The following is a 23,826-nucleotide window of genomic DNA, read 5'->3' as shown; positions in this document are numbered from 1 at the left end:
CATGAGCATGTGAGGGGGAGAAAAAGAAGGTTCTTCCAAAAGGAAACCTGACAAAATTGTTACAAACTCAAAATACTGCAAAATACTATCATTCAATACATTTGCCAAAAATTAAGAACCGAAGAAGATGTTTCCTGGACAATGGATTTAACGTATCTGAAAATTTCTATCAATTCAAAAAAGTTCTTTGATCTAAACAGCTACTCCTGATTTTAATCCTGTAATTATGAGTATTGAACAAATTTAGGAAGTGAGCTTTGGCCTTCTAGGGCAGACGTGTGTCAGCACTGTTCATTCTCAGCCATCATGTGCCGTGTGTCAGTTTCATTCTGGGGGATTTTACAAACATCAGTAACCACGTTATGTCCCCCCAGCACAAAGGTGAGGAGGAGGATCACTGAAAGTGCTAGTAAAAGCAGTGCAATTGCACCTACAAGGAAAGTGGAGGGGGTTTTATATAGGTTGCACGTGCATATGCAGAAGGGTTCAGTTGCATAACTGACAAAAGCCGAGTCACACAACTTGCAAACAAGAGCTGTGCCTGTGCGTTATTTGCATAAGCTACCAGAGGCAAATGAAACGCAGTAGGCGAGATGAAAAAACCTTGTGGGCGTAGCTAGAGGACCAGCAGCACTGCCCATTACCGTCATACTAGTTCAGGAGAGGGTGGAAAGTTTGCTCAAGAGCTCAAAACTAGGCACCGTGAGCGTGCTGCTCTTGAGACTGTGTCATCTGAGCAGCGAGATCAAGGCGCTTTTGAATCTGCACGAGGCAACAGGGCCATGAGCCAGAGCAGTCTAAGGTGTTTGCCATGATATTTTCAGAGACACAGCAAGAAGGCCTGCTCAACAGATTTTCAAGGAGGTAAGCTGAACAAGAACAGAACATATTTTTAGCAAAGAGGAGAAAGATGTGCTCAGTTTTAAAGCTTTGAAGTATCTACTCATACTCCCATTTAATATGAATATATCTAGGACTAAAAGCTTAAGAGTTTCTGAAGATTAAATGTATTTGAGCAATTACTTACTAATTAGATCTATGCCAGATATTTTAATTTAATAAGATCATATTTAGACATTTATTATTTCTTCCTTCTTCATTTCTATGAAGAAAACACTCCCAATAATGGACAGCATGTACCAGACAAACAGATCTCTTTATCCATTTCTATATATTTTCCTTTTAAGTTTTAAATAAAGAAAACAATAGCCAGGATATGGTGAAGACTTTCTTAAAAATTATTGTAAAATGAAGATTAAAAAAATATGAAGTGCTTCCTTTTTAGGTAAGGACTATAATGAATTCTCTTGAGTTTAAGAAGAAAGGGGACTGAAATGTCTTTCGTAAAAATGCCAAGAGCAAGACATTTTAAGGTTCTTGTAAAACATGAAAAATATAACTAAGAAAATAGAACACAAATGTTATCATCGTCTACTAATGTGCAGTTGTCAAGAGGAGTAAAAAGAAAAAAACCCTACATTTTAGGCAGAAGTAATACAAAACCAAACGTTAATTAATTAAAAGTATTATATTTTCCTTTTGATGTCTAGTCTAAGACTAGCTCACTCCCCAGAAATCTTCTGGTGGAGATGGCATTAATGCAGCCAGGCAGGGCAGCTATTCTAGTTCTTCCACTCTTTATCTAAAGTGAGCACCATGACACATGGGTGGAGTGCACACGATCTGCTAGTCCTTCCCATCTTCCACAGCACAAATTGATTCCCAAGAAACAAAAATTAAAGCCCCGCTGGCTCAAACTGCAGAGTCACCATGTCTTGGCAGACAGAGAAATTGAATAAATAAAAACTGCTTCTATGATTTATATTATTAAGCAACATCTAAGAAACAATACCAATGCCAAAAAAAGAAAACTGCTTTCTGCACCAAAAAAGCTGACCACTTAAATGGCATTCTAGCTTTGCAAGTCCATCCTGGTCACCTAATAAATCACACACGCTGCCTTAGTTTTCCCTTTAGGCATCCTTTGGCCCTTGTCTTCTACCCGTTTAGAACCAAGCCCTCTGCCCATCTCTCTCCGTGTACTTTTTCCTGGTGATGTAAGTTACTATCCCAGCTCAATTACTTTCACCTTGGTACTGACTCATCTACTTCTCCTGCCCGGACCTGTCACCTGAGCTTGAGACACATCCCCGCCTGCCCAAATGGATGTCTGGGCACCTCAAACTTAGCAAAGCCCCTTCAAACTCTCATCTTCAGTCCCTCGTCTCAGAAAACACCACCATCACCCATCACTTGCCCAAGATAAAACTAAGAGTCATCTTTGCCACCTTCCCCTCTTTCTCACCTTGAACATCAATCTAATCACCACCCCCTGAAGATTTCACCCCCTAAGTCCTTATGGAACTTTCACTTTCCCTGGTCCAAGCTACCAACAACTCTGTGAACCATTTCTGCGACTGGTTTTGCTACTTCAGTCTTGTTCCCCTCTCATTTATTCTCCACAATGCTATCAGGGTGAGATTTCAAACACAGCTATTTAATGATGTCGGTTTCTGCTTAAAATCATCTGATGGTGTCTTACTGCCATTGGGGTAAAGTCTAAATTCCTTAAGGACACCTACAAAGGCCCTACAGGATCTGACCCCTTCCTGCTTACATCTCTAGGCTCATCTCTCCTAACTCCTGCCATGCCCAACTTCTTTCAGTTCCAGGAAGCTGAGCTTTCTCTTCCCTCTAAGCCTTCATTTTAGCAGTTATTCCTTCTGGTTAGGGGCATCCACTCCCACCCTAGCTCCCTTTCTTCTCGCTAATTCTCACCTCTCCTTCACTCTATGTACAACTGGGATACCCTTCCTGACTTCTGAACTAACCCAGGTCCCCCTGCTATGTGAACCCACAGCATCCTGAAGGACCCTATCAGAATTCAAGGCTGACACATACTCACACTCAGTAAACATCTGTTGAATGAATGAAAGATAAGCCAGAGGAAAGACATCCTAAAATACCAAGTGCTGCTGGATCACCACTCGGCAGGTGAAAGAGAATCCTCCCCCAGACCGTAGTAATTCCATGAAGAAATCTGTGACATCCGCAGGTTCTGAACTCTGACTCACGGAAGAAAAGGAGCAGCACTGGCAGTGTGGCTGCAGTGTGTGGCACCAAGTCAGACACATGACAGGGACTTACTTCAATAAGCGAATCGCGTGGCTGAAGCCATCACCTTCCATTTGCACTCCTTGATGTGGAATCTCCAGATTGGACAACTGAAAAGAGAAAAGCAAAACTATCAGACCACCGATTTTACAAAGGAAACTACCTTTTCTAAGTACTACTGTCTCTATTCTCATGGCATCTGTTCTAGGGTTACTCTGTCCCAAAGTGACAACATATCAGGCATGATTATCCCCCATCATCTGATTTCCTGGGAAACTAAATAAGACTGGTTTTCTTGTGTGATTCAGTTATGTCCGTTTGAAAAAAAGTATGAGTGATAGCCACATCTCATTTTTAATCACAAACAATATTTTTCAGTTTATAACTTTTCTGGAATACATTTCTATTTTTAACAACTATTTCCTCTGTGAAACCCAAGAAGAATAGATTTCCAATTTATGCATTTATCCAGTGAGCTATCATTTCCAATTGCAGGATTCAGAAAATAAGTTAAAAAGATAAATGCAGGGATAGTGCCTGAGACTCTATCAGTGGAACTACAGGTTATTTGGGTATGCCAGGAAGTCATCTGATCTACCAAAGAAACACTTGCCTTCAGCAGATATTCCCAGGTCTTCTCTGACAGACTATTTATTTATATCCACCTTGTTCCAGAAGGGATTTAAGGCAGCCCTAAGCATTTCACTGAGCCCTGCTCTTTGGGCCTGGGAAGAGCAGAGGTTTAGAAAAATAGCTGCTGACTAAACAGGCAGTAGGGGTCCAGATTCAAAAGGAAGCAAAGGGTGGGGAGGGCTCAAAAACACTGGCTCTCTTCTATGGATCAGAAATATAAACATTCCCGGTAAGATTAGATTTAGTTATTCACATCTCAGTATAAATTTCTTTAAGCAGAAAATGTGCTTGCTTTTGCCTTTAACGTCTTTTTCACTGAAAGAAGAAAAAGGTTCTCAGAGCTTGACTGAGTTCAATAGAGTACTACAGATAGAATGTTACATGGCCTATGTGCAACAGGTACAGAAGCACAGAGAAGGGGGACAGAGAGGCCATATGTCTACAAGTGTCTAGTTACTACAAAGACACAAGTTTTTGCGACTTGTATCCTGGGGGTAATGGAGAAGAGAGCAGACAATGAATGAGGCATTACATTGCCCCTGGGCATCATGTAGCCTCCCTTCCTATTGCAAGGGAGTAACTGAATGACATTCGTGCAACCAATCCACATGGCACGATGAGAAAACCCAACAACACAGAAGCATGGACACTGTACAGTTTTGGAGCTTTGGCCAGTTCCCAGACAAGAGAACATCTAGCAAGCTCACAGTTTTAGGAGCTGGGACATGGAGGACACAAGTATCTACTTTAGCCTATTTCTGGGCTTGGATTTTCTGGGCTACTGCTGCTCCTCACAATTTCACACCTTATTCTCCACCTTCAGATCCCAAAGCTCTGTAAAGCAGCGGGTGGCATACAACAGCTCATGGGCCAAATCCAGCCACTGCCTGTTTTGGTAAATAAAGTTTTGTTGGAACATAGCCTCACTCATTTGTTTAAATATCAACTATGGCTTGTTCACACTACAACAGCAGATTTGAAAAGCTATAACCAAAGACTGTATGACCTGCAAGGCCCAAAATATTTACTATCTGACCCTTTATAGAAAGTCTGCTGATTCCTGCTCTAAAGCATCAAAGTGTTTTCAGTAGGTCTTCCCAAGACTGTCATCATCAGCCCAACTGAAATAATCCACTTCCATGTTTCTCAGTCTCTTCTTCATTCGCAGTAATTTACAGAGGGGAGGAGTCTTACAGAAAGTAAAACTTTAAACTAGAAGGAAATAATTAAGGTTTTGATGTGTTACTTTTAAGGGGTGCTGATCCTTGGCCAAAGCCCTTTTTGGAAATATAAAAATAATGCAGGTTGTTACCTCCCTTTACTTTCATGTTTGGGGATCATGCTGGATATCTCAACTGTGTACTGTTGAAAGACACTAGCTCTGCATAAGCCTGTTGCTTCTTCCATGGGAAAAAAGGAAAAATTTAGTTTAATATTCTTTCTGATCTGTTTCTCAGAAAGGAACCTAAATTTTTATTAGTAAGCAATATGAACAGCTTCACCCACTGAAAAATGAGCCACCCCTTCAACTAAGCATCTCTAAAAGGGTAAATAATGCTCCTAAGAGGTATACAAGTAAGATGTTAATTCTAAAAAGTTGTCCTTTTTTTTTTGTTTTTTTTAAACTTGGAAGAATTTACTTTCCATTTCCACAAAGAACAGAAGGCCCACAATTTGGAATCAGAGAGATGAAATAATTTCAGTCATGTTTTACATGTACACCACGAGATGCTGTGATTTCAACCCCACCCCTCTCAAAATAAATAAGATCACAACCATCTGGGTCTCCTAATGGATTTCACCTAGCTTTAGCAAGGCATTTAAAAAATTACCCAGAGTACCCAAAATAGTTTCAGAAAATTACCTCCAACCGAAGTCCTACAAATGGCATATTTGTATCACACATAGCGACAAAGTGAGCTAGAACTTTATTGAAGGCACACATTTCTCCTGATCGTTTGGTTTTCTTGGGTTCTACTGGACATAGATCATCATACAACTAGAATTTAAGTAAAGAACACAAGTGGGTAAAAAAAGTACATGTGATCCAATTAGTTAAGGCAGTTGGACTTAACCCAAACAAATGTTAATTCATTTGACAAATATTCACTGAGCAAATATTGACCCAAACACTGGAAATTTAGTAGTGAATATTATGTATTTAACAAGCTGTCTTATGGAAAACAGTGTATAATTAGTTATTAATTAAAAGAGAAGCATTTTCAAGAATATGTAGACATTTGTTACCTAAATCTTATTGCTGCTCAGTGTCTTAGAAACCATACTTAATTCTTTCCCATTTAAAAATGGTTAAAGAGCACAGCAAAGTTAATACACACAAACCCTGTGCTTATTTCTGTATGTGATTGTACCTTGCGCTTGGTACCAGTTCTAGGCTGTTTCCCATTTTTTGTACGATAAACGAATTCCTGGATGTTTTCCTTGAACTGCTGCAGCAGGAGGGCCCTGACTGGGGTGTCTTCACGATCTGCAGCATTCACAGACATGAAGTAGTACTTGTATGACAGCTGTGTGGGTTTATTGGGAACTTCCAACATCTCCACAACCTAAAAAGACCCAAATTAGAAATAAGACTCAGAGACATAACTGATAAGTGTTGGATATTTTCCTCCTTATATCAGGTAGGGCTCAGAATTATGTATCTAATGTGGGTGACTTTTTTTTTAAAACAAGGACAAATCAATCATGATCTCAAAAAAAAAAAAAGCACTGCAATTAAATCTGTAATTTGTTTTCTAAAATAAAAAATAGATCAGACTAAAGAACAATGATAAAAGGAAAAGCAACCAAAAACTATAGCAAATGGAACATTTAGACTATCAGCATTAGCTGTTCTTGATATTCGTACCTTAGCTTATAAATTGAAAACATTTTCTGCTTAAGTCCAGCAGGTCTGCTAGATTTTCTAGAGTGGTATCTATTTTAAATTGCCCTGTTGTCTCTCTTAACCACTGAAACATCCTAAGAAGTCCACCATTATGGCAGAGAAAAATGACAACTACCTCTCATATTTGGAAGCATATAAAAATAAACCCTGATTTTTCAACTGAAATATATGGTCACTGTGAGGGGAAGGATAATAACATCAACAATAGTTAACACTGAAATAGAGCTTACTATGTGCCGTGAACTGTCCTAAGTACTTAACAGATGTTAACATATTTAACCCACCCAACAACTTTACGAAGTAGGGATTCTTATCTTCATTTTTCTGATAAAGAAACTGAGGCACAAAAAAATTAGGTTAATTGCTCAAGGTCTCAGAGCTGAGAAGTGATATGCTTTGATCCTAGAAGTTTGGATCCAGAGACCTTGCTCTTACTCACTACACCAGCTTACTGTTTTTAAGGTCCACCTAAAATTTAAGAAAAGTCCCCTAAATACTTTAAGAAGTGAGAGGAATAAATGCCATTGGGCAACGCTCTTGATCAACAAACACTTTCCTGTTTCTGTTCCTGCCTCTCTTCTCTCTCTACCTGCTCCTCCCCATACAGTCTCTTCAGGAAATTGTTTGACCAACATCTAAGCATCGCCGCTGAGGCACCTGAGGAAATGGAAATTAAAAGCAAAATGGAACTTCACCAAAGATATATGAATGGCAAATCAGCACATGAAAAGATATTGAACACCATTAGCCATCAGGGCAGCATAAATTAAGACTACAATAAGATACCACCACACATCTATCAGAATGGCTAACATTTTTTTTTTTTAAATCACAAAAAAAAATAAAATAAAAAATAAAAATCACAATACCAAGTGCTGGCAAAGAATGCAGAGCAACTAGAACTCTCATGTATTGCTGGCAGGAATGCAAAATGGTCTGCCCACTTTGGAAAACAGTTTGGCAGTTTCTTATAAAGCTAAACATACACTTAAGTGTATGACCCAACAATCCCACTTTTAGTTACTTATCCAAAAGAAAACTTATGTTCACAAAAAAATCTATATGCAAATGCTTATAGCGGCTTTATTCACAATTGCCCCAAATTGGAAACAACCCAGATGGCCTTCAATGAGAGGCTGGTTAAACAAACTGTGATACATTCATACCATAGAACACTACTCAGCAATAAGAAGAACGAACTACTATACATATAACAATATGGATGAAAATGAAAAGCATTATGCTTAATGAAAGAAACTAAACTGAAAGGCAAAACTACAGAGACAGAAAACAGGTCCGTGGTCATTAGATGAGAGTGGAGGGAGGGTCTGATTATAGAGGGGAAGCATGAGGGAATTCTGGGGGGTGATGGATCTTTTCTGTATCCTACTGAGATGGCAGTTACAAAACTGTATGTATTTATTAAACCCCAGATACTAAAAAGTCTGAATTTTTACTGTATATAAATGATATCGATAAAGCTGCCAAAGGTAAAATAGCAGAAAGACATTTAAAGGCAGTAAGACTTTCCTCTGTTCTTCTTAATGTCCACATTAGTTTTTCCCACTACTATAAATGTATCATCCCTAAGTGAGAGAGATGAAGGATGAAGAGTAGCATACACTCAGCTTTGGTCTAAACCATGTGAAACAAATTATTGCTTTATAGTAAATCTCTAGTCACTGAAACTTAAAGCCTGGCTTTTTGTTGATACTAAATAAGGTCAGAAAATAATAAATTACAACCATTTTATTTTGTGTGTGGCTGAGTATAAAACATCTTTGTGTGTTCACAGGTTTGATTATCATGCGTATCATTTCACATAAAGACCAGGCAGCTCACGGAGAACTGAAACAACAATCCTCTATCGCGTGCCAAATCTAGTTCCAAAAAATTCAGATTTTTTCGGTTTTAAAAATTCAGAAAAAAGTGAAGTTCATTTCAATGACAGACTTATTTGTCAACATAAGTAACCCTTAAAATTCAGAAAAAAGTGAACTTCAATAACAGACTTAAAACTTCAGAAAAAAGTGAATTTCACCTCAATGACAGACTTATTTGTAAACATAAGTAATCCTAACTTAAGATATATCAGGCTACACAGGGTACCTTTATGATAGCATCTTTCAAAAGTACAACTTAAAACCTTAAAAAAATTCACTCCCACTACCTTCGACCAACAATCCTGAATTAAGTTTTTCAAACACCTTAGAATCTTATCCAAAAGTATCTACTTGGTGTACACAAAAATTTCTACAAGCAGGAAATATATTTATAAAATGAGTCCATATTTCAAACTCTTACTTACAAATTTTAACTAATTCAATGATCTGAAAGAAACTACTAGAAAACACCTAGAAAGAGTGAAAAAAAGAATGAGGATTTTAGTGTATACTGAAAAGTACATGCTATCAATAAAATGGATATATAGGCCTTCAATCAATTAAGGATGAGAAAGGAAAGCTACTTTAGTCAGCCATAGTTAAAAGGCAGCATTGTGCAAGTTAACATTTGATTAAAATCAAACAAGTATCTGACACCAAAACATCTCCAAACCTTCATAGTAGTTGCTTTCAAATTTTTTCTTACACAGAGGAGCTGCCCCATTCCAAGCAGAAACTAGGCCTCACTACAGGAGAGATCCTAGGGTGAGGGGTAGGGGATTACCTTATATTTCCCAAACCCACCTAATCATTATATAATTTCTTACAGACATGACTTTCCTCTCTCCCCCATCCCTACCATCTCTCCCCCCTCTCCTGGACTGAGAATCAATACACAAAATTCAAATATCCAATTAAATACATTTGCAAATTAAACCAAACAATAAATTATTCAAGATACTAAATAGAATTACTGAACTCGATCACCCAAATCACCCCTTTGCATACTTACAATGTAGTATTGTGGAAGACGGGTAAGTTTAATGAACAGCTTATTCTTAGAAAGGTTTCCAATAGGATGGGTTGAATAATTGGACAGCTGCAATGTTTCACTGCTTATTGTAGGCAAGTGTTTTATAGATTGTTTGCAACGCTGTTGTCCAAGCCAAAACCTTAATTTAAAAGAGATAATCCACATCACACAATCATAGACTTTTCTGATTAACTGTGTGCTACTGATTTATAGATTATTTAAGACCACTAAGAAACCAATTAAAACGAAATTTAACTGAACTAGTAAAAGGACACATAACCATTATGATGAATCATTTCTCTAGTTTTGTACTGGACTTTTAGTTCTAGTTCTAGTTTAAGGAGTTTAAACCACAGTGTGAATGATTTTAATTAGTTATAAGGTAGAATTAACTAGTATTAAGGCTGAGACATTATCAGTTCATTACAAGACATGAAAGATTTCCTATGGTTTAGAAGATAGCACAAACTAATCTCAACATCTTTTATAAAGTGCCTGAAGTGTTTATAAAAACCAAATAAAACAACAAACAATAAATATATATAAAAGTACTTCATTTTTCTGCTATCACTGGAGATATCCAGCCCCCGTTTTTATACTGTGCATATAAAGTGATGAGTATGCCTAGCAGGTGCCAGTGTTTTTTGTTTGTTTGGTTTTTAATTAATTAATTTATTTATTGACTGCATTGGGTCTTCTTGCTGTGCACGGGCTTTCTCTAGCTGCGGAGAGCAGGGGCTACTCTTCATTGTGGTGTGCAGGCTTCTCATTGTGGTGGCTTCTCTTGCTGTGGAGCTCGGGCTCTAGGCACACAGGCTTCAGTAGTTGTGGCACGTGGGCTCAATAGTTGTGGCTCACAGGCTGTAGAGCACAGGCTCAGTAGTTGTGGCACATGGGCTTAGTTGCTCTGAGGCACGTGGGATCTTCCCAGACCAGGGATCAAACCTGTGTCCCCTATATTGGCAGGCGGATTCTTAACCACTGTGCCACCAGGGAAGCCCACCAGTAAGTGTTAATTACCTTCTTCCCCCTCTCTCAGTTAAGCCACCAGATTTCACTTCGATGCTTCTACTATACTACTCTTCTCATTCCTTTTATCTGACTACCTATCCTTGACGTTAGGATACCATATAATATGTGAAAAAGGGATAAAATGATTGGTACATAAACTCTCACTGATCCACAATGAGACAACTCAAAAAATAAGAATACAAATTTAGAAACAACGTAACAGTGTCACAACATCCAAGCTGATGATCAGTGGGCTTGCCTTGTATAACAGCTTACAGACCAGTTTGGGTGCTGTTGCACTTGTGTGGTGAGCTGTATGTGATACAAAATGTATACTAGTCATGTGCAACAAAACCATTTTTAATATATAACATTTTAAGGGCAGTCTGTCAACTATTGCCCCAAAATTGTATAAAATCTGGAAAGTGCTTTTTTACACTGAAAAACAAATTTAACTACAGCTTCACAGGATCAATTGCTAGAACTGGCTATTAATAAAGGAATGAAGATAAATTTTAAAAATACACCAATACTTGTTTCATTTTGGATGACAGTTAAAACTATCTCCTGTGATTATCATCATGGTCATTCCAACCTAGATTAGATAAGTTACAACAAACCACAAACAAGCTCATTTGTCACATTAAAAATTCTAAATATATTACAAATGTAATATACATAAATTATAAATATGTGAATAACACAAGATATTCTTTCAAAGCATATATGGAATTGCTATTCCACTCAACATTTTTTGTTGTGACTTTGTGGAACAAAAAGCCCGAGTGAAGAGTAATTTGTCTATATATGTACACTTTCAATGAAAAACATAGATTTTGAATTTTCTTATATTTTTTGTTCTGATTTTATTTACTGAAATGCAATTTTATGGCTGTTGACTCATAAAAAAAATTGGGGCTTGTATTTTGAACATGTTTTTTCATTTCTTTTCTCTAGAATTTGTTGTCATTGCATATTATTTTAAAAAGTAGTAACATGAACAGATGCCAAACACCATTAGTCCCCAGAAAATGTAAGTTAAAACAACAGTCAGATACCTCATCACACTCACTAGGATGGCCATGGTCAAAGACAGTAACAAGTGTTGACAAGGGTACAGAGAAATGGAAACCCTCGTACACTGCTGATGTGACTGTAAAATGGCACGACTACTTTGGAAACCAGTATGGCAGCTTCTTTAAAAACTTAAACATAAATTTACTGTATGATCCAGTAATTCTATTCCTAGTGGAATGAAAAGTCCACATGTACATTTGCACATAAATACTCATAGCTGCATTATTCATAAGAGCCAAAAAAGTGGAAACAATCCAAATGTCCATCAATTGATGAATGGAAAAATAAAATGTGGCCTAGCCATACAATGGAATGTTAGTTAGCCATAAAAAGTAATGAAGTACTGGTACATGCTTCAACGTGGATGAATCCCGAAACATTATTCTAAATGACAGAAGCCAGTCACAGAAGACCACATACTTTATGATTCCATTTATATGAAATGTCCAGAAAAGGAAAATCTACGAAAACAGAAAGTAGAGTCATAGTGGCTGGGGCTGAGGCAGGGAATGGGGATTAACTGTAAATGAGCATATCTTTGAGGCAATGGAAATGTTGTAAGTGTTATAAAATTGGATTGTGGTTATGACTGCAAAACAGTATATTTACTACAAGTCATTGAATTGTACACTTAAAACAGTTGAATTTTATACTATGTAAATTATATTTCAATAAAGTTATTTCAAAAATATTAATTTCCCATGATAGATTAGTGATAAATTGCTCATTCACCAAAGATCATCTGAGAAGCACCATTATAAAGTGACAACCAGGGGAACTTTCCTACAAATAATGTGAGTTTAAGTACAGATACACATTTGATAAGTTTGAAGCTTTGGGGACTTGACTTGCTGGTTTTAGGTTACATTTCCACTAGATGGAACTGCCCAACAACCTTAAGTCATGCAAGATGTGAATTATTAAGATTTAAGTATTTAAATCCCACTGAATAGTCTGCCCCACCCCCCTCCCCTGCCCCACCATTTGCCACCTTGGTTTTTGGTTTTTTATTGTTTTTTATAAATGTATTTATTTATTTTATTTATTTATTGGCTGCGTTGGGTCTTTGCTGCTGCACACGGGCTCTCTCTAGTTGCTGCGAGCGGGGGCTACTCTTCATCGTGGTGCGCAGGCTCGTCATTGTAGTGGCTTCTCCTGTTGCGGAGTGCGGGCCCCAGGCACATGGGCTTCAATAGTTGCGGCACATGGGCCCAGCAGTTGTGGCTCACTGGCCTAGCCACTCCACGGCATGTGGAATCTTCCCAGGGCAAGGCTCAAACCCGTGTCCCTTACATTGGCAGGCAGATTCCTCACCACTGCGCCACCTAGGAAGTCCTGCCACCTTGGTTTTAATCTCTGATATTTATTTTTATCCCTCGGAAGTCTGTTTTACCAATTTAAAAAGAGTCTGTTAAGAGTTTCCATAATGGTATCTTTGTGTACCAGGGTGGTAATGAAACCTCACAGAATTATCTCTAGCTCCATTTTCAATTTTATTTAGCTTAACAGTCTGAAGCATTCAAAGGATTCTGAGACAAACTAAATAACAGTATTAGAGAAGCAGAAATGACTACTCTGAAAGTGTCATACCATGAAGATTAGCCTGGATAAGAACAAATAAGACTCTATTGCAAAGAATACTAGATACAATAAAATTCATTGTGTAAGTGATTTGTAGAGGGTTTGTACAGGAGAAAATATGGCAAGGAATCAAAGTTGAGTGTCATGCCCTTCATACCTATATTTGCTCTAGAAGGGAATTTGAGACAAAGCACTGCCACCTTGGACCAATTCCAAGAAAATTTAGATTCTAAGTACCAAAAGGTACTCAAGTTTCATGTCATAAACATTAAGGATAGTGGCTGATCAAGAGTAATGATGGAGAAGAAAATATATCTTGTCAAAATAAGTTTCCATTTTTAGTTTTGAGCTAAATAAATAAGCTTACTTAAGTTGTTGAATCCAAGGAATGATCCGTTTCATATCATCATTCACAGACTTCTCCATGTCATCCAGTGTGGCCTGGTCTATAGCATAAAGCACTTCATTAGTTAATTGCTTACATGAGACACAAGATACCCAGGTAGCCCAAAATTTAAATGAAAATTATTTTTTAGGCAGAAAGTAGTGTTATTTTTGAGTCAGAGAAAAACTAAACGAAATGCATCATGAGGCATAAATTAACCTAATCTGTTTTCCCTCTAACATTTAGGAAGAGTTAGAGTTAACATATTTAATAGCAAATGTACATTAGCAGGAAGAACAAGTAACAAATACATGAATTCTTTGCCTATATTTTAATTACCAAAACTCTTAATCTAGTTAGTTAATATTATAAATTTGTACATATTTAAAACTCATAGTATTACTAGACTTAGAACCTTAAAAATTATAAAAGCTATAAAACTCCATTAAAATGTTTATTTATTAAACACAAATGATCTCTGGCATAAGCATGAGCTGTTGGCTGAAGATTAGCTTGCTAAATAAGCAACAGCTGTTGGCTGAAGATCAGCTTGCTAAATGTCACTTGGAATTTTTAATGACACTAGAAAATGGTAATAATAGTATGTTAAGCAAAATATAAAATGATTTCAACTAAAGAAAAAAGTATAGAAAAAATTAGAAGAGCATTGCTATGGATTGAATTGCATCCCCCCAAATTCACACACTGAAGCCTTAACTCCTAATGTGATAGTGTTTACAGGTGGAGACTTTGGGAGATAATTAGGTTTAGATAAGGGCATGAGGGTGGGGCCCTCATATAAGATTAGTGCCCTTATAAAGAACACTAGAGAGCTTTCTTGCTCTCTCTTCCTGCCACGTGAGGACACAGCAAGAAAGCTGATGACTATAAGCCAGGAAGAGAGCTCTCACCATAACTTGACCATGCTGGCAAACTTATCTCATACTTCCAACCTCCAAAACTGTGAGAAAATAAATTCTTGTTGTTTAAGCCACCCACTCCATGGTTCTCTGTTATGGCAACCTGAGCTAAGACAAGCATACATCCCCTAAAAACAATGATTACCAACAGGCAACTATTTTTTGCTTCTCTCATTTTTACATGTTTAGTTTTTCTACTTATATGAGTGTATACTATGTTAATCATCAAGAAAAGTTAAAGTTTTGAAGAGCAAATAATTTCCTAATGTGTTGCTTATCAATTAGCCATTATAAATGTGATGTGATTCAAAGGAATGAGGCCAGTTTTCCATGAGCAGTAATTCATAGAAAAATCTATCTTTATAGCCATATGATATAGCCATATGATATAACCAGAAAGCCTTTTATTTTCATCAATCTATCTAGCTTAATATTAATTTCAAATGGCAAATGTGGCAATGTATTCAAGAACACTATTCCATTACCAATACAAAAACACTAAGTTCCTAGTATTTCATCATTTCAGAACACCAGCTTGGTAACAGAATATGCTAGAAATCAAACTTCAGTTTCTACTGTGTTTCAGCCAGAAAGAAAAAGTCCTTTTCTCAGGGATTATATACCCCGAGTCATCTGAGATGTTTATATTGTCATAAATTTGTCCTTCAGCTGTGAATGACATTAGATTGTAATCTTCTCCATGACATCCAATTACTAGCAGTAAAACAGTTAATCTAAGAAAAGATCAGCCATCAATATTATTACTTTTATATACTAGAAACAACATGAATGTACTTCATATTGGGAAGCTTAATTTCTGGTACAAGAGAGTTAAAATGGGCCCCAAGAAATAGACATCAGCAAAAGTTATTCCTTCCATATCTACTTTCTATACACTGTTTATACTACCCCTTCCAATATCTAATGGCAAGAAAATTTTTATTCTGCTTTTGTTAAAAATATTTTTCTTTATACTGAGTCTATCATTTAGTAACTTACCAAGTCCATAAAGCATCAACTGGAACATTCCAGAATGCAAATCTACAAAAATGTGTAGACACTCCGAATTACCACAGGGCTCCAAGATGGGAACAACAAGAGCTGGAAGTGCAGTTTCTATGGAAGCTGAACAGTTAAGAATTAAGTTACATTTCTATCTGAATATCCCCCCCCCCAAATATATATATATATATTTCTCAGTGAGTAAAAATGAACCAATTACTGAATGATCCTGAATGTTAGAGGAAAAACATAATTTTGCTAAACTGGATTAGTACTATTATATCAATTAGCAGCTCAAAGGAAGACTGTAATCTACGAGGTGACCTGAAACAAACATGCCTATCTTGAATACTACAACAAAAAATAAAAGCAGCCAAGATTCCTTTAAAAAGGTATAATAGCTAGTGAAAATTTAACCTTATCAGTGAGCTGAGTTCTAGTTTTACTTTCACTCAGTAATTACTAATAGGCTAATTTGAAGGATTTTCTTTTTGGTATAATGGGAAAAAAACAGTTGTTTGGTAAACAGAATAAGTTTCATTTATGGCCTAAATATTTTTAATGCCATTCTTCATAAAGACAGGTTTTTCTGGCAATTAGGGACCATGTATTTAAAAAAAACATTTGAAAGCTGTTAAACATTACTGATTATATAGGAAATTTTTTTTCAAGTTATTTATGTACCTCATTTTCAAGTCACAGATGAAATAAGAACAAAGGCAACTACTATACTAAACACAAATTCCCAAAGCTGCCAATATACTCGTTCTAGAATTTCACAGTATTTCCACCAGGCCCAATTAACTTTCCCCTTAATCTCACAAGTTGGCGTAACAAAATCCAGTAAAGGAGCAAAGCAATGAAAGCACACCATGTGCTAATCAGATTGATGACCTGCAAAAGGAATATGCTCTTCTGGTTACCACATTCCTCTAAAGCTACAGCACAGAAGAAAGGCGGGCAGTGAGGAGAGTGGTAATGTAGACCCAGCCTTTCACCAGGTGTGACTTCTCTGTGCTACTTTGTTAAACAAGGACAATGACATCTTCCTGTCCACGCCATGGGTCCTCAGGAAGAAGCAATAACAAGCTTGCAAAGCTGCTTTAAAAAGCAAAGTGCTCAATAATGTACATTTTCTATATTCCTTACGAAACAAAGAAATAAACTAAAACCTTTTTATAAATTTACAATTAAAATGGGTGATGTTGCCACTGGTACTGTCTATGCGAACAAATTAATAACGCAAAAAAGATCGCAGGAAATATATTTAATCAGATGAAAACAAACTGCTTTCAAGTATATCTAACACATATTTGCATACACATGTTTAACATGCAGGTTCAGCATAACTCTCACCTAAAACAAACAAACAGGACAAAAAGGCACAAACACACAAAAATTTCTTTTACAATATTCTATCATTCAGACCAGTGTGACATTTAAAAAGTGCTTAGAGATTTAAAGCAGATTTGCTGAGTTTTAAAACTTATCTGTACTGTCTTAATTCCTAATGGGATAGGAAAACATAAAAATAAAAATAGCAAAACTATTTTTAAAGTGTAGCAATGGAGTAAAACTAATTCTGACAATTGGGATAACAATTATAATTTCAATCTAATTAACAAAACTAAATATTTTTGAAAAGATAGGGCATTAGAGAAGAATATAGAGAACACAGTTCAAAAGGTAGAAAATACTTTGATGTATATCTCTGAACATATTTTACGGCTGCCAATGTCCGTATTTTTCTTTACAGAAAGTAAAACATATAAGGCCCTAAGCATTTAAAGGCAACAGGTTTGAATGGAGTGTATCCAGAATGGAGAAACTTATGAAGGGAGAATTAAAGGCCCTGCAAGATGACCGGGCTGCACACTGCTTCTTCCTGCAGTAGGAATACACACACATCTCCTCCTTCATTTCTCCCTATCTATTTATTGAGGACAAGATGAGGAATGGACCAATAGACAGTAATATGAAGTGGGAAGACTGAAGAGAAGCAACTAAGCCCAATTAGGAATGGCTGTGTGTGGTTCACACCTCGTGAACTGACCTCGAGACCTCAAATCTGGCGCTGACAGAGCACAACCCAAGGGAGAGCACCTTGGCTTCCTAGAGTCAGGTGATGCTAAGAAGGGGCCACAGGGCCCCTTTAGTTACCTTTAGTGCCTTGCACTACCTTTTAAAAATTTCTCTCCAAGAGTCCTGCCTACCCTCCCCTGAGACATTTCCACTCCCATCTCCCACCCTCAAGAAACCACACACTGCCCCCTGGGCTAAAATCTGCTGTCGGTGCACCCCGCTAGCCCTTCCTTGAAATGCTCCATTCTCCAAGGTACTCATTTCCTCGGCTTATTCTAGCGAGGAGCTGGAAGAAAAGTCAGCTAATTAAGAGAAACTGCACTAAGGGATTCCCAGAATGGACTATGGTCCCTGGTTCCAGCAAAGAATCTGACTAAAACATGCTTTCCCATCACAGAAGAGATCAAGTAAGAGTACACAGAGTATAAATGCATGAATGTGAATTTTTAAAAAGAAACAAGTTGAAGCATATGTCCTAAAATGGTGAGTCAGCAGACCTTTTCCTATAGCAGTCCTCATTTCCAGAACTGTTCTGATTAAAGCAGGGCTGAGGGGCCAAACCCCACATGCAAGAACCTTCCTCTCCTTCAAAACATAGTCTCCAAAGCACCTTTCTCTAACACCGAGGACTCAACAGACTCCTAGGACTTGAAAACCACTACTGTAGCACAATCCCACTAGAGTTAGAAAGCCAGGAAGAGCCTGGACTAACATCCTCAAATTACAGGTAAGGAGAATGGGGCCCAAATAATTTGTGACTTGTTCAAGAGCACAAGAGCAGCTGAACCCACATCTTCTTTGCTACTCAAGCAGTGGCATCTCTATAAAATGCTGCTAAAGAAAAATCTTCACAACTTGTACAAACAACACACAAGACTATTCCTAGGTAAACACATGTTCAGAGTCCATTTTTCAAAGTAATTTAAATATCCCCCAGGCAATCATACTGAGTTTTTTTTTTAGTTACGAAGCCTTGTTTACAGATGATACTAAAGTAAACGAGAGCCTATCAAAAGATCACAAAACCCAATTGTCTACAATCCCAATGATATTTTATAATTTTACTATTTTGAAAAATTAGAAATAATTAAAATTAGAAAAATTAAGATTGCAAAAATACTGTGGGCACAAGGTAATCATGGCCAAAGACAACTGGGGTAGGGATAGTAAATCTGCTCATTATGATACTGTGAAACTATATTCCTAGAATGAAAGCACTTACTTTCTAAATGACTGACTGTCCCCTAATGCTCTGAATATAGCAGGTAATTAGAAGATTTTTCACTATGTCTGTATATCTGTATTTCTTATTTTGAATCCTGTTAATGTATTAACAACTCAAAAAAATTTTTAAAAAGACAAGGGATATATTTTGCTTCATTCAAAGAGGCATATTTTATACATATAGTATAAATATTTCCAAAGCTGTCTTAACCTTCTAGAAGAAAAACTAAAAGAAGTAAGATTCATATTAAAAGAAAAAAAATGTTAAAATAGCTTCTATTTCAATAGGAAAGAAAAGTTTTAAGGAGAGTCAATATATATACATTTCAAAAATAAGATCAAGCTAAATGAGAAAGAAGAAAGTAAGGGGAAAATTAGGACAAGCTTGGTAGATCACAAGTTAAAATGCAGAAATGCCCAGCCGCTACAACAAAAGCAGTATATCAAGAAAAAAGTCATTAAGACTCTTCATAAGATAAAAGTGGATACTAATTTAAACAAAAGAAAGACAGAAATGCCAATTTAAAGGAACCTACAGTTTTCATTGGCATTGAAGCCTCTAAGAATGGCCTTCAGTTCCTGGAGCTTCTGATGAGCTCGTGCGTGGACACTGTCAATCAGGAGTTTTTCTATTGATAAATGATCAATCTGCATGAACAAGAACAGAATCGTATGTGCAATTTAAACATTTTTATTTTAAAAGCCTGAGAGTAGATTATTGTGCTCCAAGATAATCATCGTGATTCTGAAAGGAAGTGTTAACCAGTAAAAGAAAGCAAACAAAGTTAAAAAAATAAACTTAAATAGTATTGATAACTTAAAGGCTACAGTCAACATTCCGGCAAGTACAGATCAAGACACTGTATGTATCAATTATCATAGTGATTAAATGGCAGATCTTAAAAAAATAAAAATGGTGATCTGATCTAACTTACAAAATGCGAAAGAACATCTTAAAAATTGTACAATATTAGATGTTAAAACAACCACAACAAATGTACAAGCATGGAATTCATTTAAAATAAGCCTCATAAAGGGTTTTAGGAACAATTAGGTATTTTAAAGAATTTGTGCTAAAAGTTTAAGTATAAATGGTAAGTTACATTATTATATTCATTTAATCAAACCAATATTAAAATCTATTGAGTTCTTTTACCTTCATGGCTCTTTCTACTAATTTGGAATCAGAAGCTGGCAAAGGAGGATCATGAAAAATCTGTAAAGGCTTGGAGACATCATTCTCGTCAATTTTAATTGTAACTTTGTGAACTGATGCTGTCCCTGTTTTTCTCCCAAGAACCTGTTGACTAAAGAGAAAAAAGAAATATTAAGAATTTTTTCCAACACAGTCTGTTAACTTCTGGAATAAAAGAGAGAGAGTCTAGGCTTCCTAGGTGGCGCAGTGGTTAAGAATCCGCCTGCCAATGCAGGGGACACGGGTTCGATCTCTGCTCCAGGAAGATCCCACATGCCACAGAGCAACTAAGCCCGTGTGCCACAACTATTGAGCCTGTGCTTTAGAGCCCGTGAGCCACAACTATTGAGCCCATGTGCTGCAACTACTGAAGCCTACGCACCTAGAGCCTGTGCTCCACAACAAGAGAAGCCACGGCAATGAGGAGCCCACGCACCACAATGAAGAGTAGCCACCACTCACCGCAACTAAAGAAAGCCCACGCACAGCAAAAAAGACCCAACAGAGCCAAGAAAATAAATAAATAAATAAATAAATACATAAATAAATAAATAAATTTATACAAAAAAAATACATTGGCTCATTAAAAAAAAAGAGAGAGAGAGTCTATTGTGAGCCTTATCCAGAGCCTAAAACATGGCAGGTCCTAACTGTTTGTTGAGGGAATATTAATATTGGGAAGACAGCTATTTTGTAATCCAACACGATTTACTACATTAAGAAAAAATACACAGACACAGAATTTAAAAATAAAACACATGCGCACACACAGAAAAATTCCAAAACAGTCTTTAAGTGCTGTCTATTCACCTGATTCCTTTACAGAAAATGAGAATCAAGCAAAGTTCAAAGGAGGAATAAAGGATTATAGAACAGCCTGATACTGATTTTCCCCAAAAACCTCCCCCAAAAGTTCTTAAAAGGTGTAATTCAAAAAATAACACTGTGATAAGCAAGGATTTTTTAAAAACAATACCCAATAACCTAATCCAATGGGTCTTTTAGCAATCTGGCATGGAGCCAAAGTAATCTAATCTTTTAAGAACAGTAAGTTTTAGCACAAATAGATAAATGTCTGCATATTTGAAACATGCCATGTTCTAAGAAAGGTATCAATTATGGATGTCCTATGTGGTTTTGAAGATACCATGGGACTTTGCAATACAAAATCATGTTGCTAGAGGTACACAGAGGTATATAATAAATCAGATGTATGAGAGAAAAAGAGAAACAGAAAGAGTATTTACAGTCATTGCATGACCCCACCAGAATCAACTTTACTTACTTCCAAACTGAGAGGGAGAGGCACTTTCCTGCATGATACCTTTCCACCTGTACAAGGTCTCCCCACCGCTCTCGGATTAACATTAGAGTTTGGGAATGTAGCACTTCTAACTGAAGTGATAAGCAGAAAGAATCTGATGGATCTTGTTAAGCAAATCTAGTATATTACTACAAAGCCAGTGAAGTATAAGCAAACTTCATTTAACAAATGCTCTATTTCCGAAAAGTTGGTTATTATATTTCTCCAATGACATATAAAAAGTGTTGCAATTTGTGACATAATTTTAGAAAAAGGTTTTATATTTAATTTTGAACCAATATAAACAAAACATAAGGTCCAGGTTGCCCCTTAATTCATCGTCGTTTAGAGAATATGAGTAGACCAAACAGTACTATTTTTTTCTCTCCAAATAGTACTGTTTCTACCTCATCATTTAAAATTTTTACCTGCAAAGTTAACAGTAAAATTAAAAACTTGGTTTCTTATAGACATCACTATTCTTTACACTGGCCAGTTCCCCAGACCTGTTTCCTCCCAAAAAGGGTGAGGGGTAGAGTTTAAGCTGCTCTAGCTTAGGACTAGGGGCAGACGGCAATGTGTGTGTGGGTGTGCATGTGTGTGTGTGTGTTGGGGGTGGAGGGACATAAATTCTTTACAAACACAGGCTCAAATTTCAGAAGGATACGCAGGCAGTTGTACATGTCCTGAAGAGGTTTCTCATCAGCAAAGAGCCTAGACTGTACCAGTTGATGGATAAAGTTGATCTGCATACTATGAACCAAGGCTCGCCCATCTTCCATTGGCAGGAGAAGAGAAAGTGGTTAATCAGAAAAGTGTACAGATTGTGTCATAGACCAACTAAGGAAGAGTATACTCACTAACAATGAGTTTAAAAAAAAGAACTGAAATTATCTGTGAAAACCAGAGAGTATATTAGAGAAACACTGAAACTTTTGTGGTCAGTAGGCAGTTATAATTATCATAAAATCTGCTTCAAATTACAGGATACATTGCTAAACATGAATTATTCTGCAAGAATGTTTCAATAATATAAAAATACCAAACATTTAAATCAATACCTATGATTTAAATCAGTATTTATGATTTACCTCCTGTTTCCTTATCCTCAACTAGAATTTCTAGCTTGAGAAGACGCCAGGGAACATCAGGGTCATCTCCCATCACAGTCAAGGTGGCTTCAAATTCTCCTTCGACTCGAAACTTCACCCGGCCATTTGCTTTTAGAAGAAGAAGAAGAAGTCTACTTTGCTAGAAAATAAGCAGCTTCCTGCTAACCTAGAACTTTCAGTCTTGCTCACAAGAAATTTTAAATAGATTGAAGATTCTTTCATAAGTGTTCAAACAATTCAGTAGTTCCTGCATAAACAGCAACCAGCTTCCAGGTCATCAAGAAACCAAAGACAACTCTTCTAACATCAAGGAACGATATTTTCTTGAGGCTCAACTCTAGGACCTAGTCTCTCCTCCAGCCCCAGGTGATCTTGCCCACTCCCCAGCACTGTATTTTCAGGTACTAAATGGAAATGATATGGCACAAGTTACAGATTCAAACACCACCAAAACTGTAGGTCAAGACTTCATAAGGACATGTTAAAAGACAAAACCCCAATAGCTGTTTGAAAAATATTCTAACAAGTCAATTCTTTAAAAATATATTTCAGGTACGTACCAACTGTAAGATTTGCTAACTGAGGAGGAAGATCTGTGGTTACAAGCCGATGTCTAAGAATCTGGTTCAGCTGGTGAAGTGTAGCTTGTTTCTCAATTTTGGTAATTGGGTCTGGAGGAATAATTTTATCCTACAAAAAAAGTTTAAGTGATTTAAAAATAAGGTATAGACAGAATTTTTACATGCGCCTGTCCTAACAGTATTTTCTTACTTTACCCGAGAGAATCTCAACACTCTTTTCTGCAGTCTTCATCCAATAATAGTGACCATTACTAACATGCATTTGCATGTCAATGATTCCGCCAGTCACCCAGCTAAGGCGGTAATGCACCACGACTTCTTCATGTTCTGTTTATGAAACCAACTTAATGTCACTAGATGATTTCCACCACTTCTTAGAAGTATAAAGTACAATAGCACTGAGTGAGTAAACAACTACCACAACAACAAATTTTAAAAAACACTTCCAAAAAGCAACTAGTGTGCTGTATTTTCACCTCTGAAATAGATGTTAAGTTACTTTCGCAATTCTGTTCACCCTCACCTAAATAAATAAAGAAATAAACTCATTTTGATAGCTACTCATATTCTAGCTCCAATTTATTTCAAACTCGCCGCCCCCCCCAAATTTTAATTATAGAGAAAAAAAACTACATGAAATATTTATTTTTAAAATATAGAACGTTTTTTGTTTTGTTTTTGTTTTTATTTTGGGGGCTGGGCTACTTACTAATATTGTAAAATCCAATGCCAAAGCCTTCAACTTTTTTGGGGGGTGGGGATGGGGGTAGGAATGCACTTAC

General features: G+C 36.8%; 1 protein-coding gene across 4 annotated transcripts in view; it reads right to left on the bottom strand.

The window, feature by feature from the left end:
* MED14 (mediator complex subunit 14) overlaps positions 1–23,826 on the bottom strand; it is a 68,150-nt gene that overhangs the window by 29,884 nt on the left and 14,440 nt on the right. For all 4 annotated transcript variants that reach the window (XM_057717837.1, XM_057717838.1, XM_057717839.1 and 1 more), the window contains 12 exons: positions 23,024–23,153; positions 22,443–22,571; positions 22,019–22,126; positions 21,334–21,466; positions 20,010–20,160; positions 19,390–19,501; positions 15,545–15,670; positions 13,608–13,686; positions 9,551–9,710; positions 6,120–6,314; positions 5,612–5,746; positions 3,148–3,224 (listed from right to left, as the gene is read on the bottom strand). In XM_057717837.1, coding sequence (XP_057573820.1) covers positions 3,148–3,224; positions 5,612–5,746; positions 6,120–6,314; positions 9,551–9,710; positions 13,608–13,686; positions 15,545–15,670; positions 19,390–19,501; positions 20,010–20,160; positions 21,334–21,466; positions 22,019–22,126; positions 22,443–22,571; positions 23,024–23,153 — 1,535 coding nt within the window. The remainder of the gene's footprint in view (positions 1–3,147; positions 3,225–5,611; positions 5,747–6,119; positions 6,315–9,550; positions 9,711–13,607; positions 13,687–15,544; positions 15,671–19,389; positions 19,502–20,009; positions 20,161–21,333; positions 21,467–22,018; positions 22,127–22,442; positions 22,572–23,023; positions 23,154–23,826) is intronic.

Source organism: Hippopotamus amphibius, chromosome X (assembly GCF_030028045.1).
Source record: "Hippopotamus amphibius kiboko isolate mHipAmp2 chromosome X, mHipAmp2.hap2, whole genome shotgun sequence".
NCBI classification, from domain to species: domain Eukaryota; kingdom Metazoa; phylum Chordata; class Mammalia; order Artiodactyla; family Hippopotamidae; genus Hippopotamus; species Hippopotamus amphibius.
The sequence above is the reverse complement of the archived record's forward strand: the minus strand, read 5'-3'. Positions and strand labels throughout refer to the sequence as shown.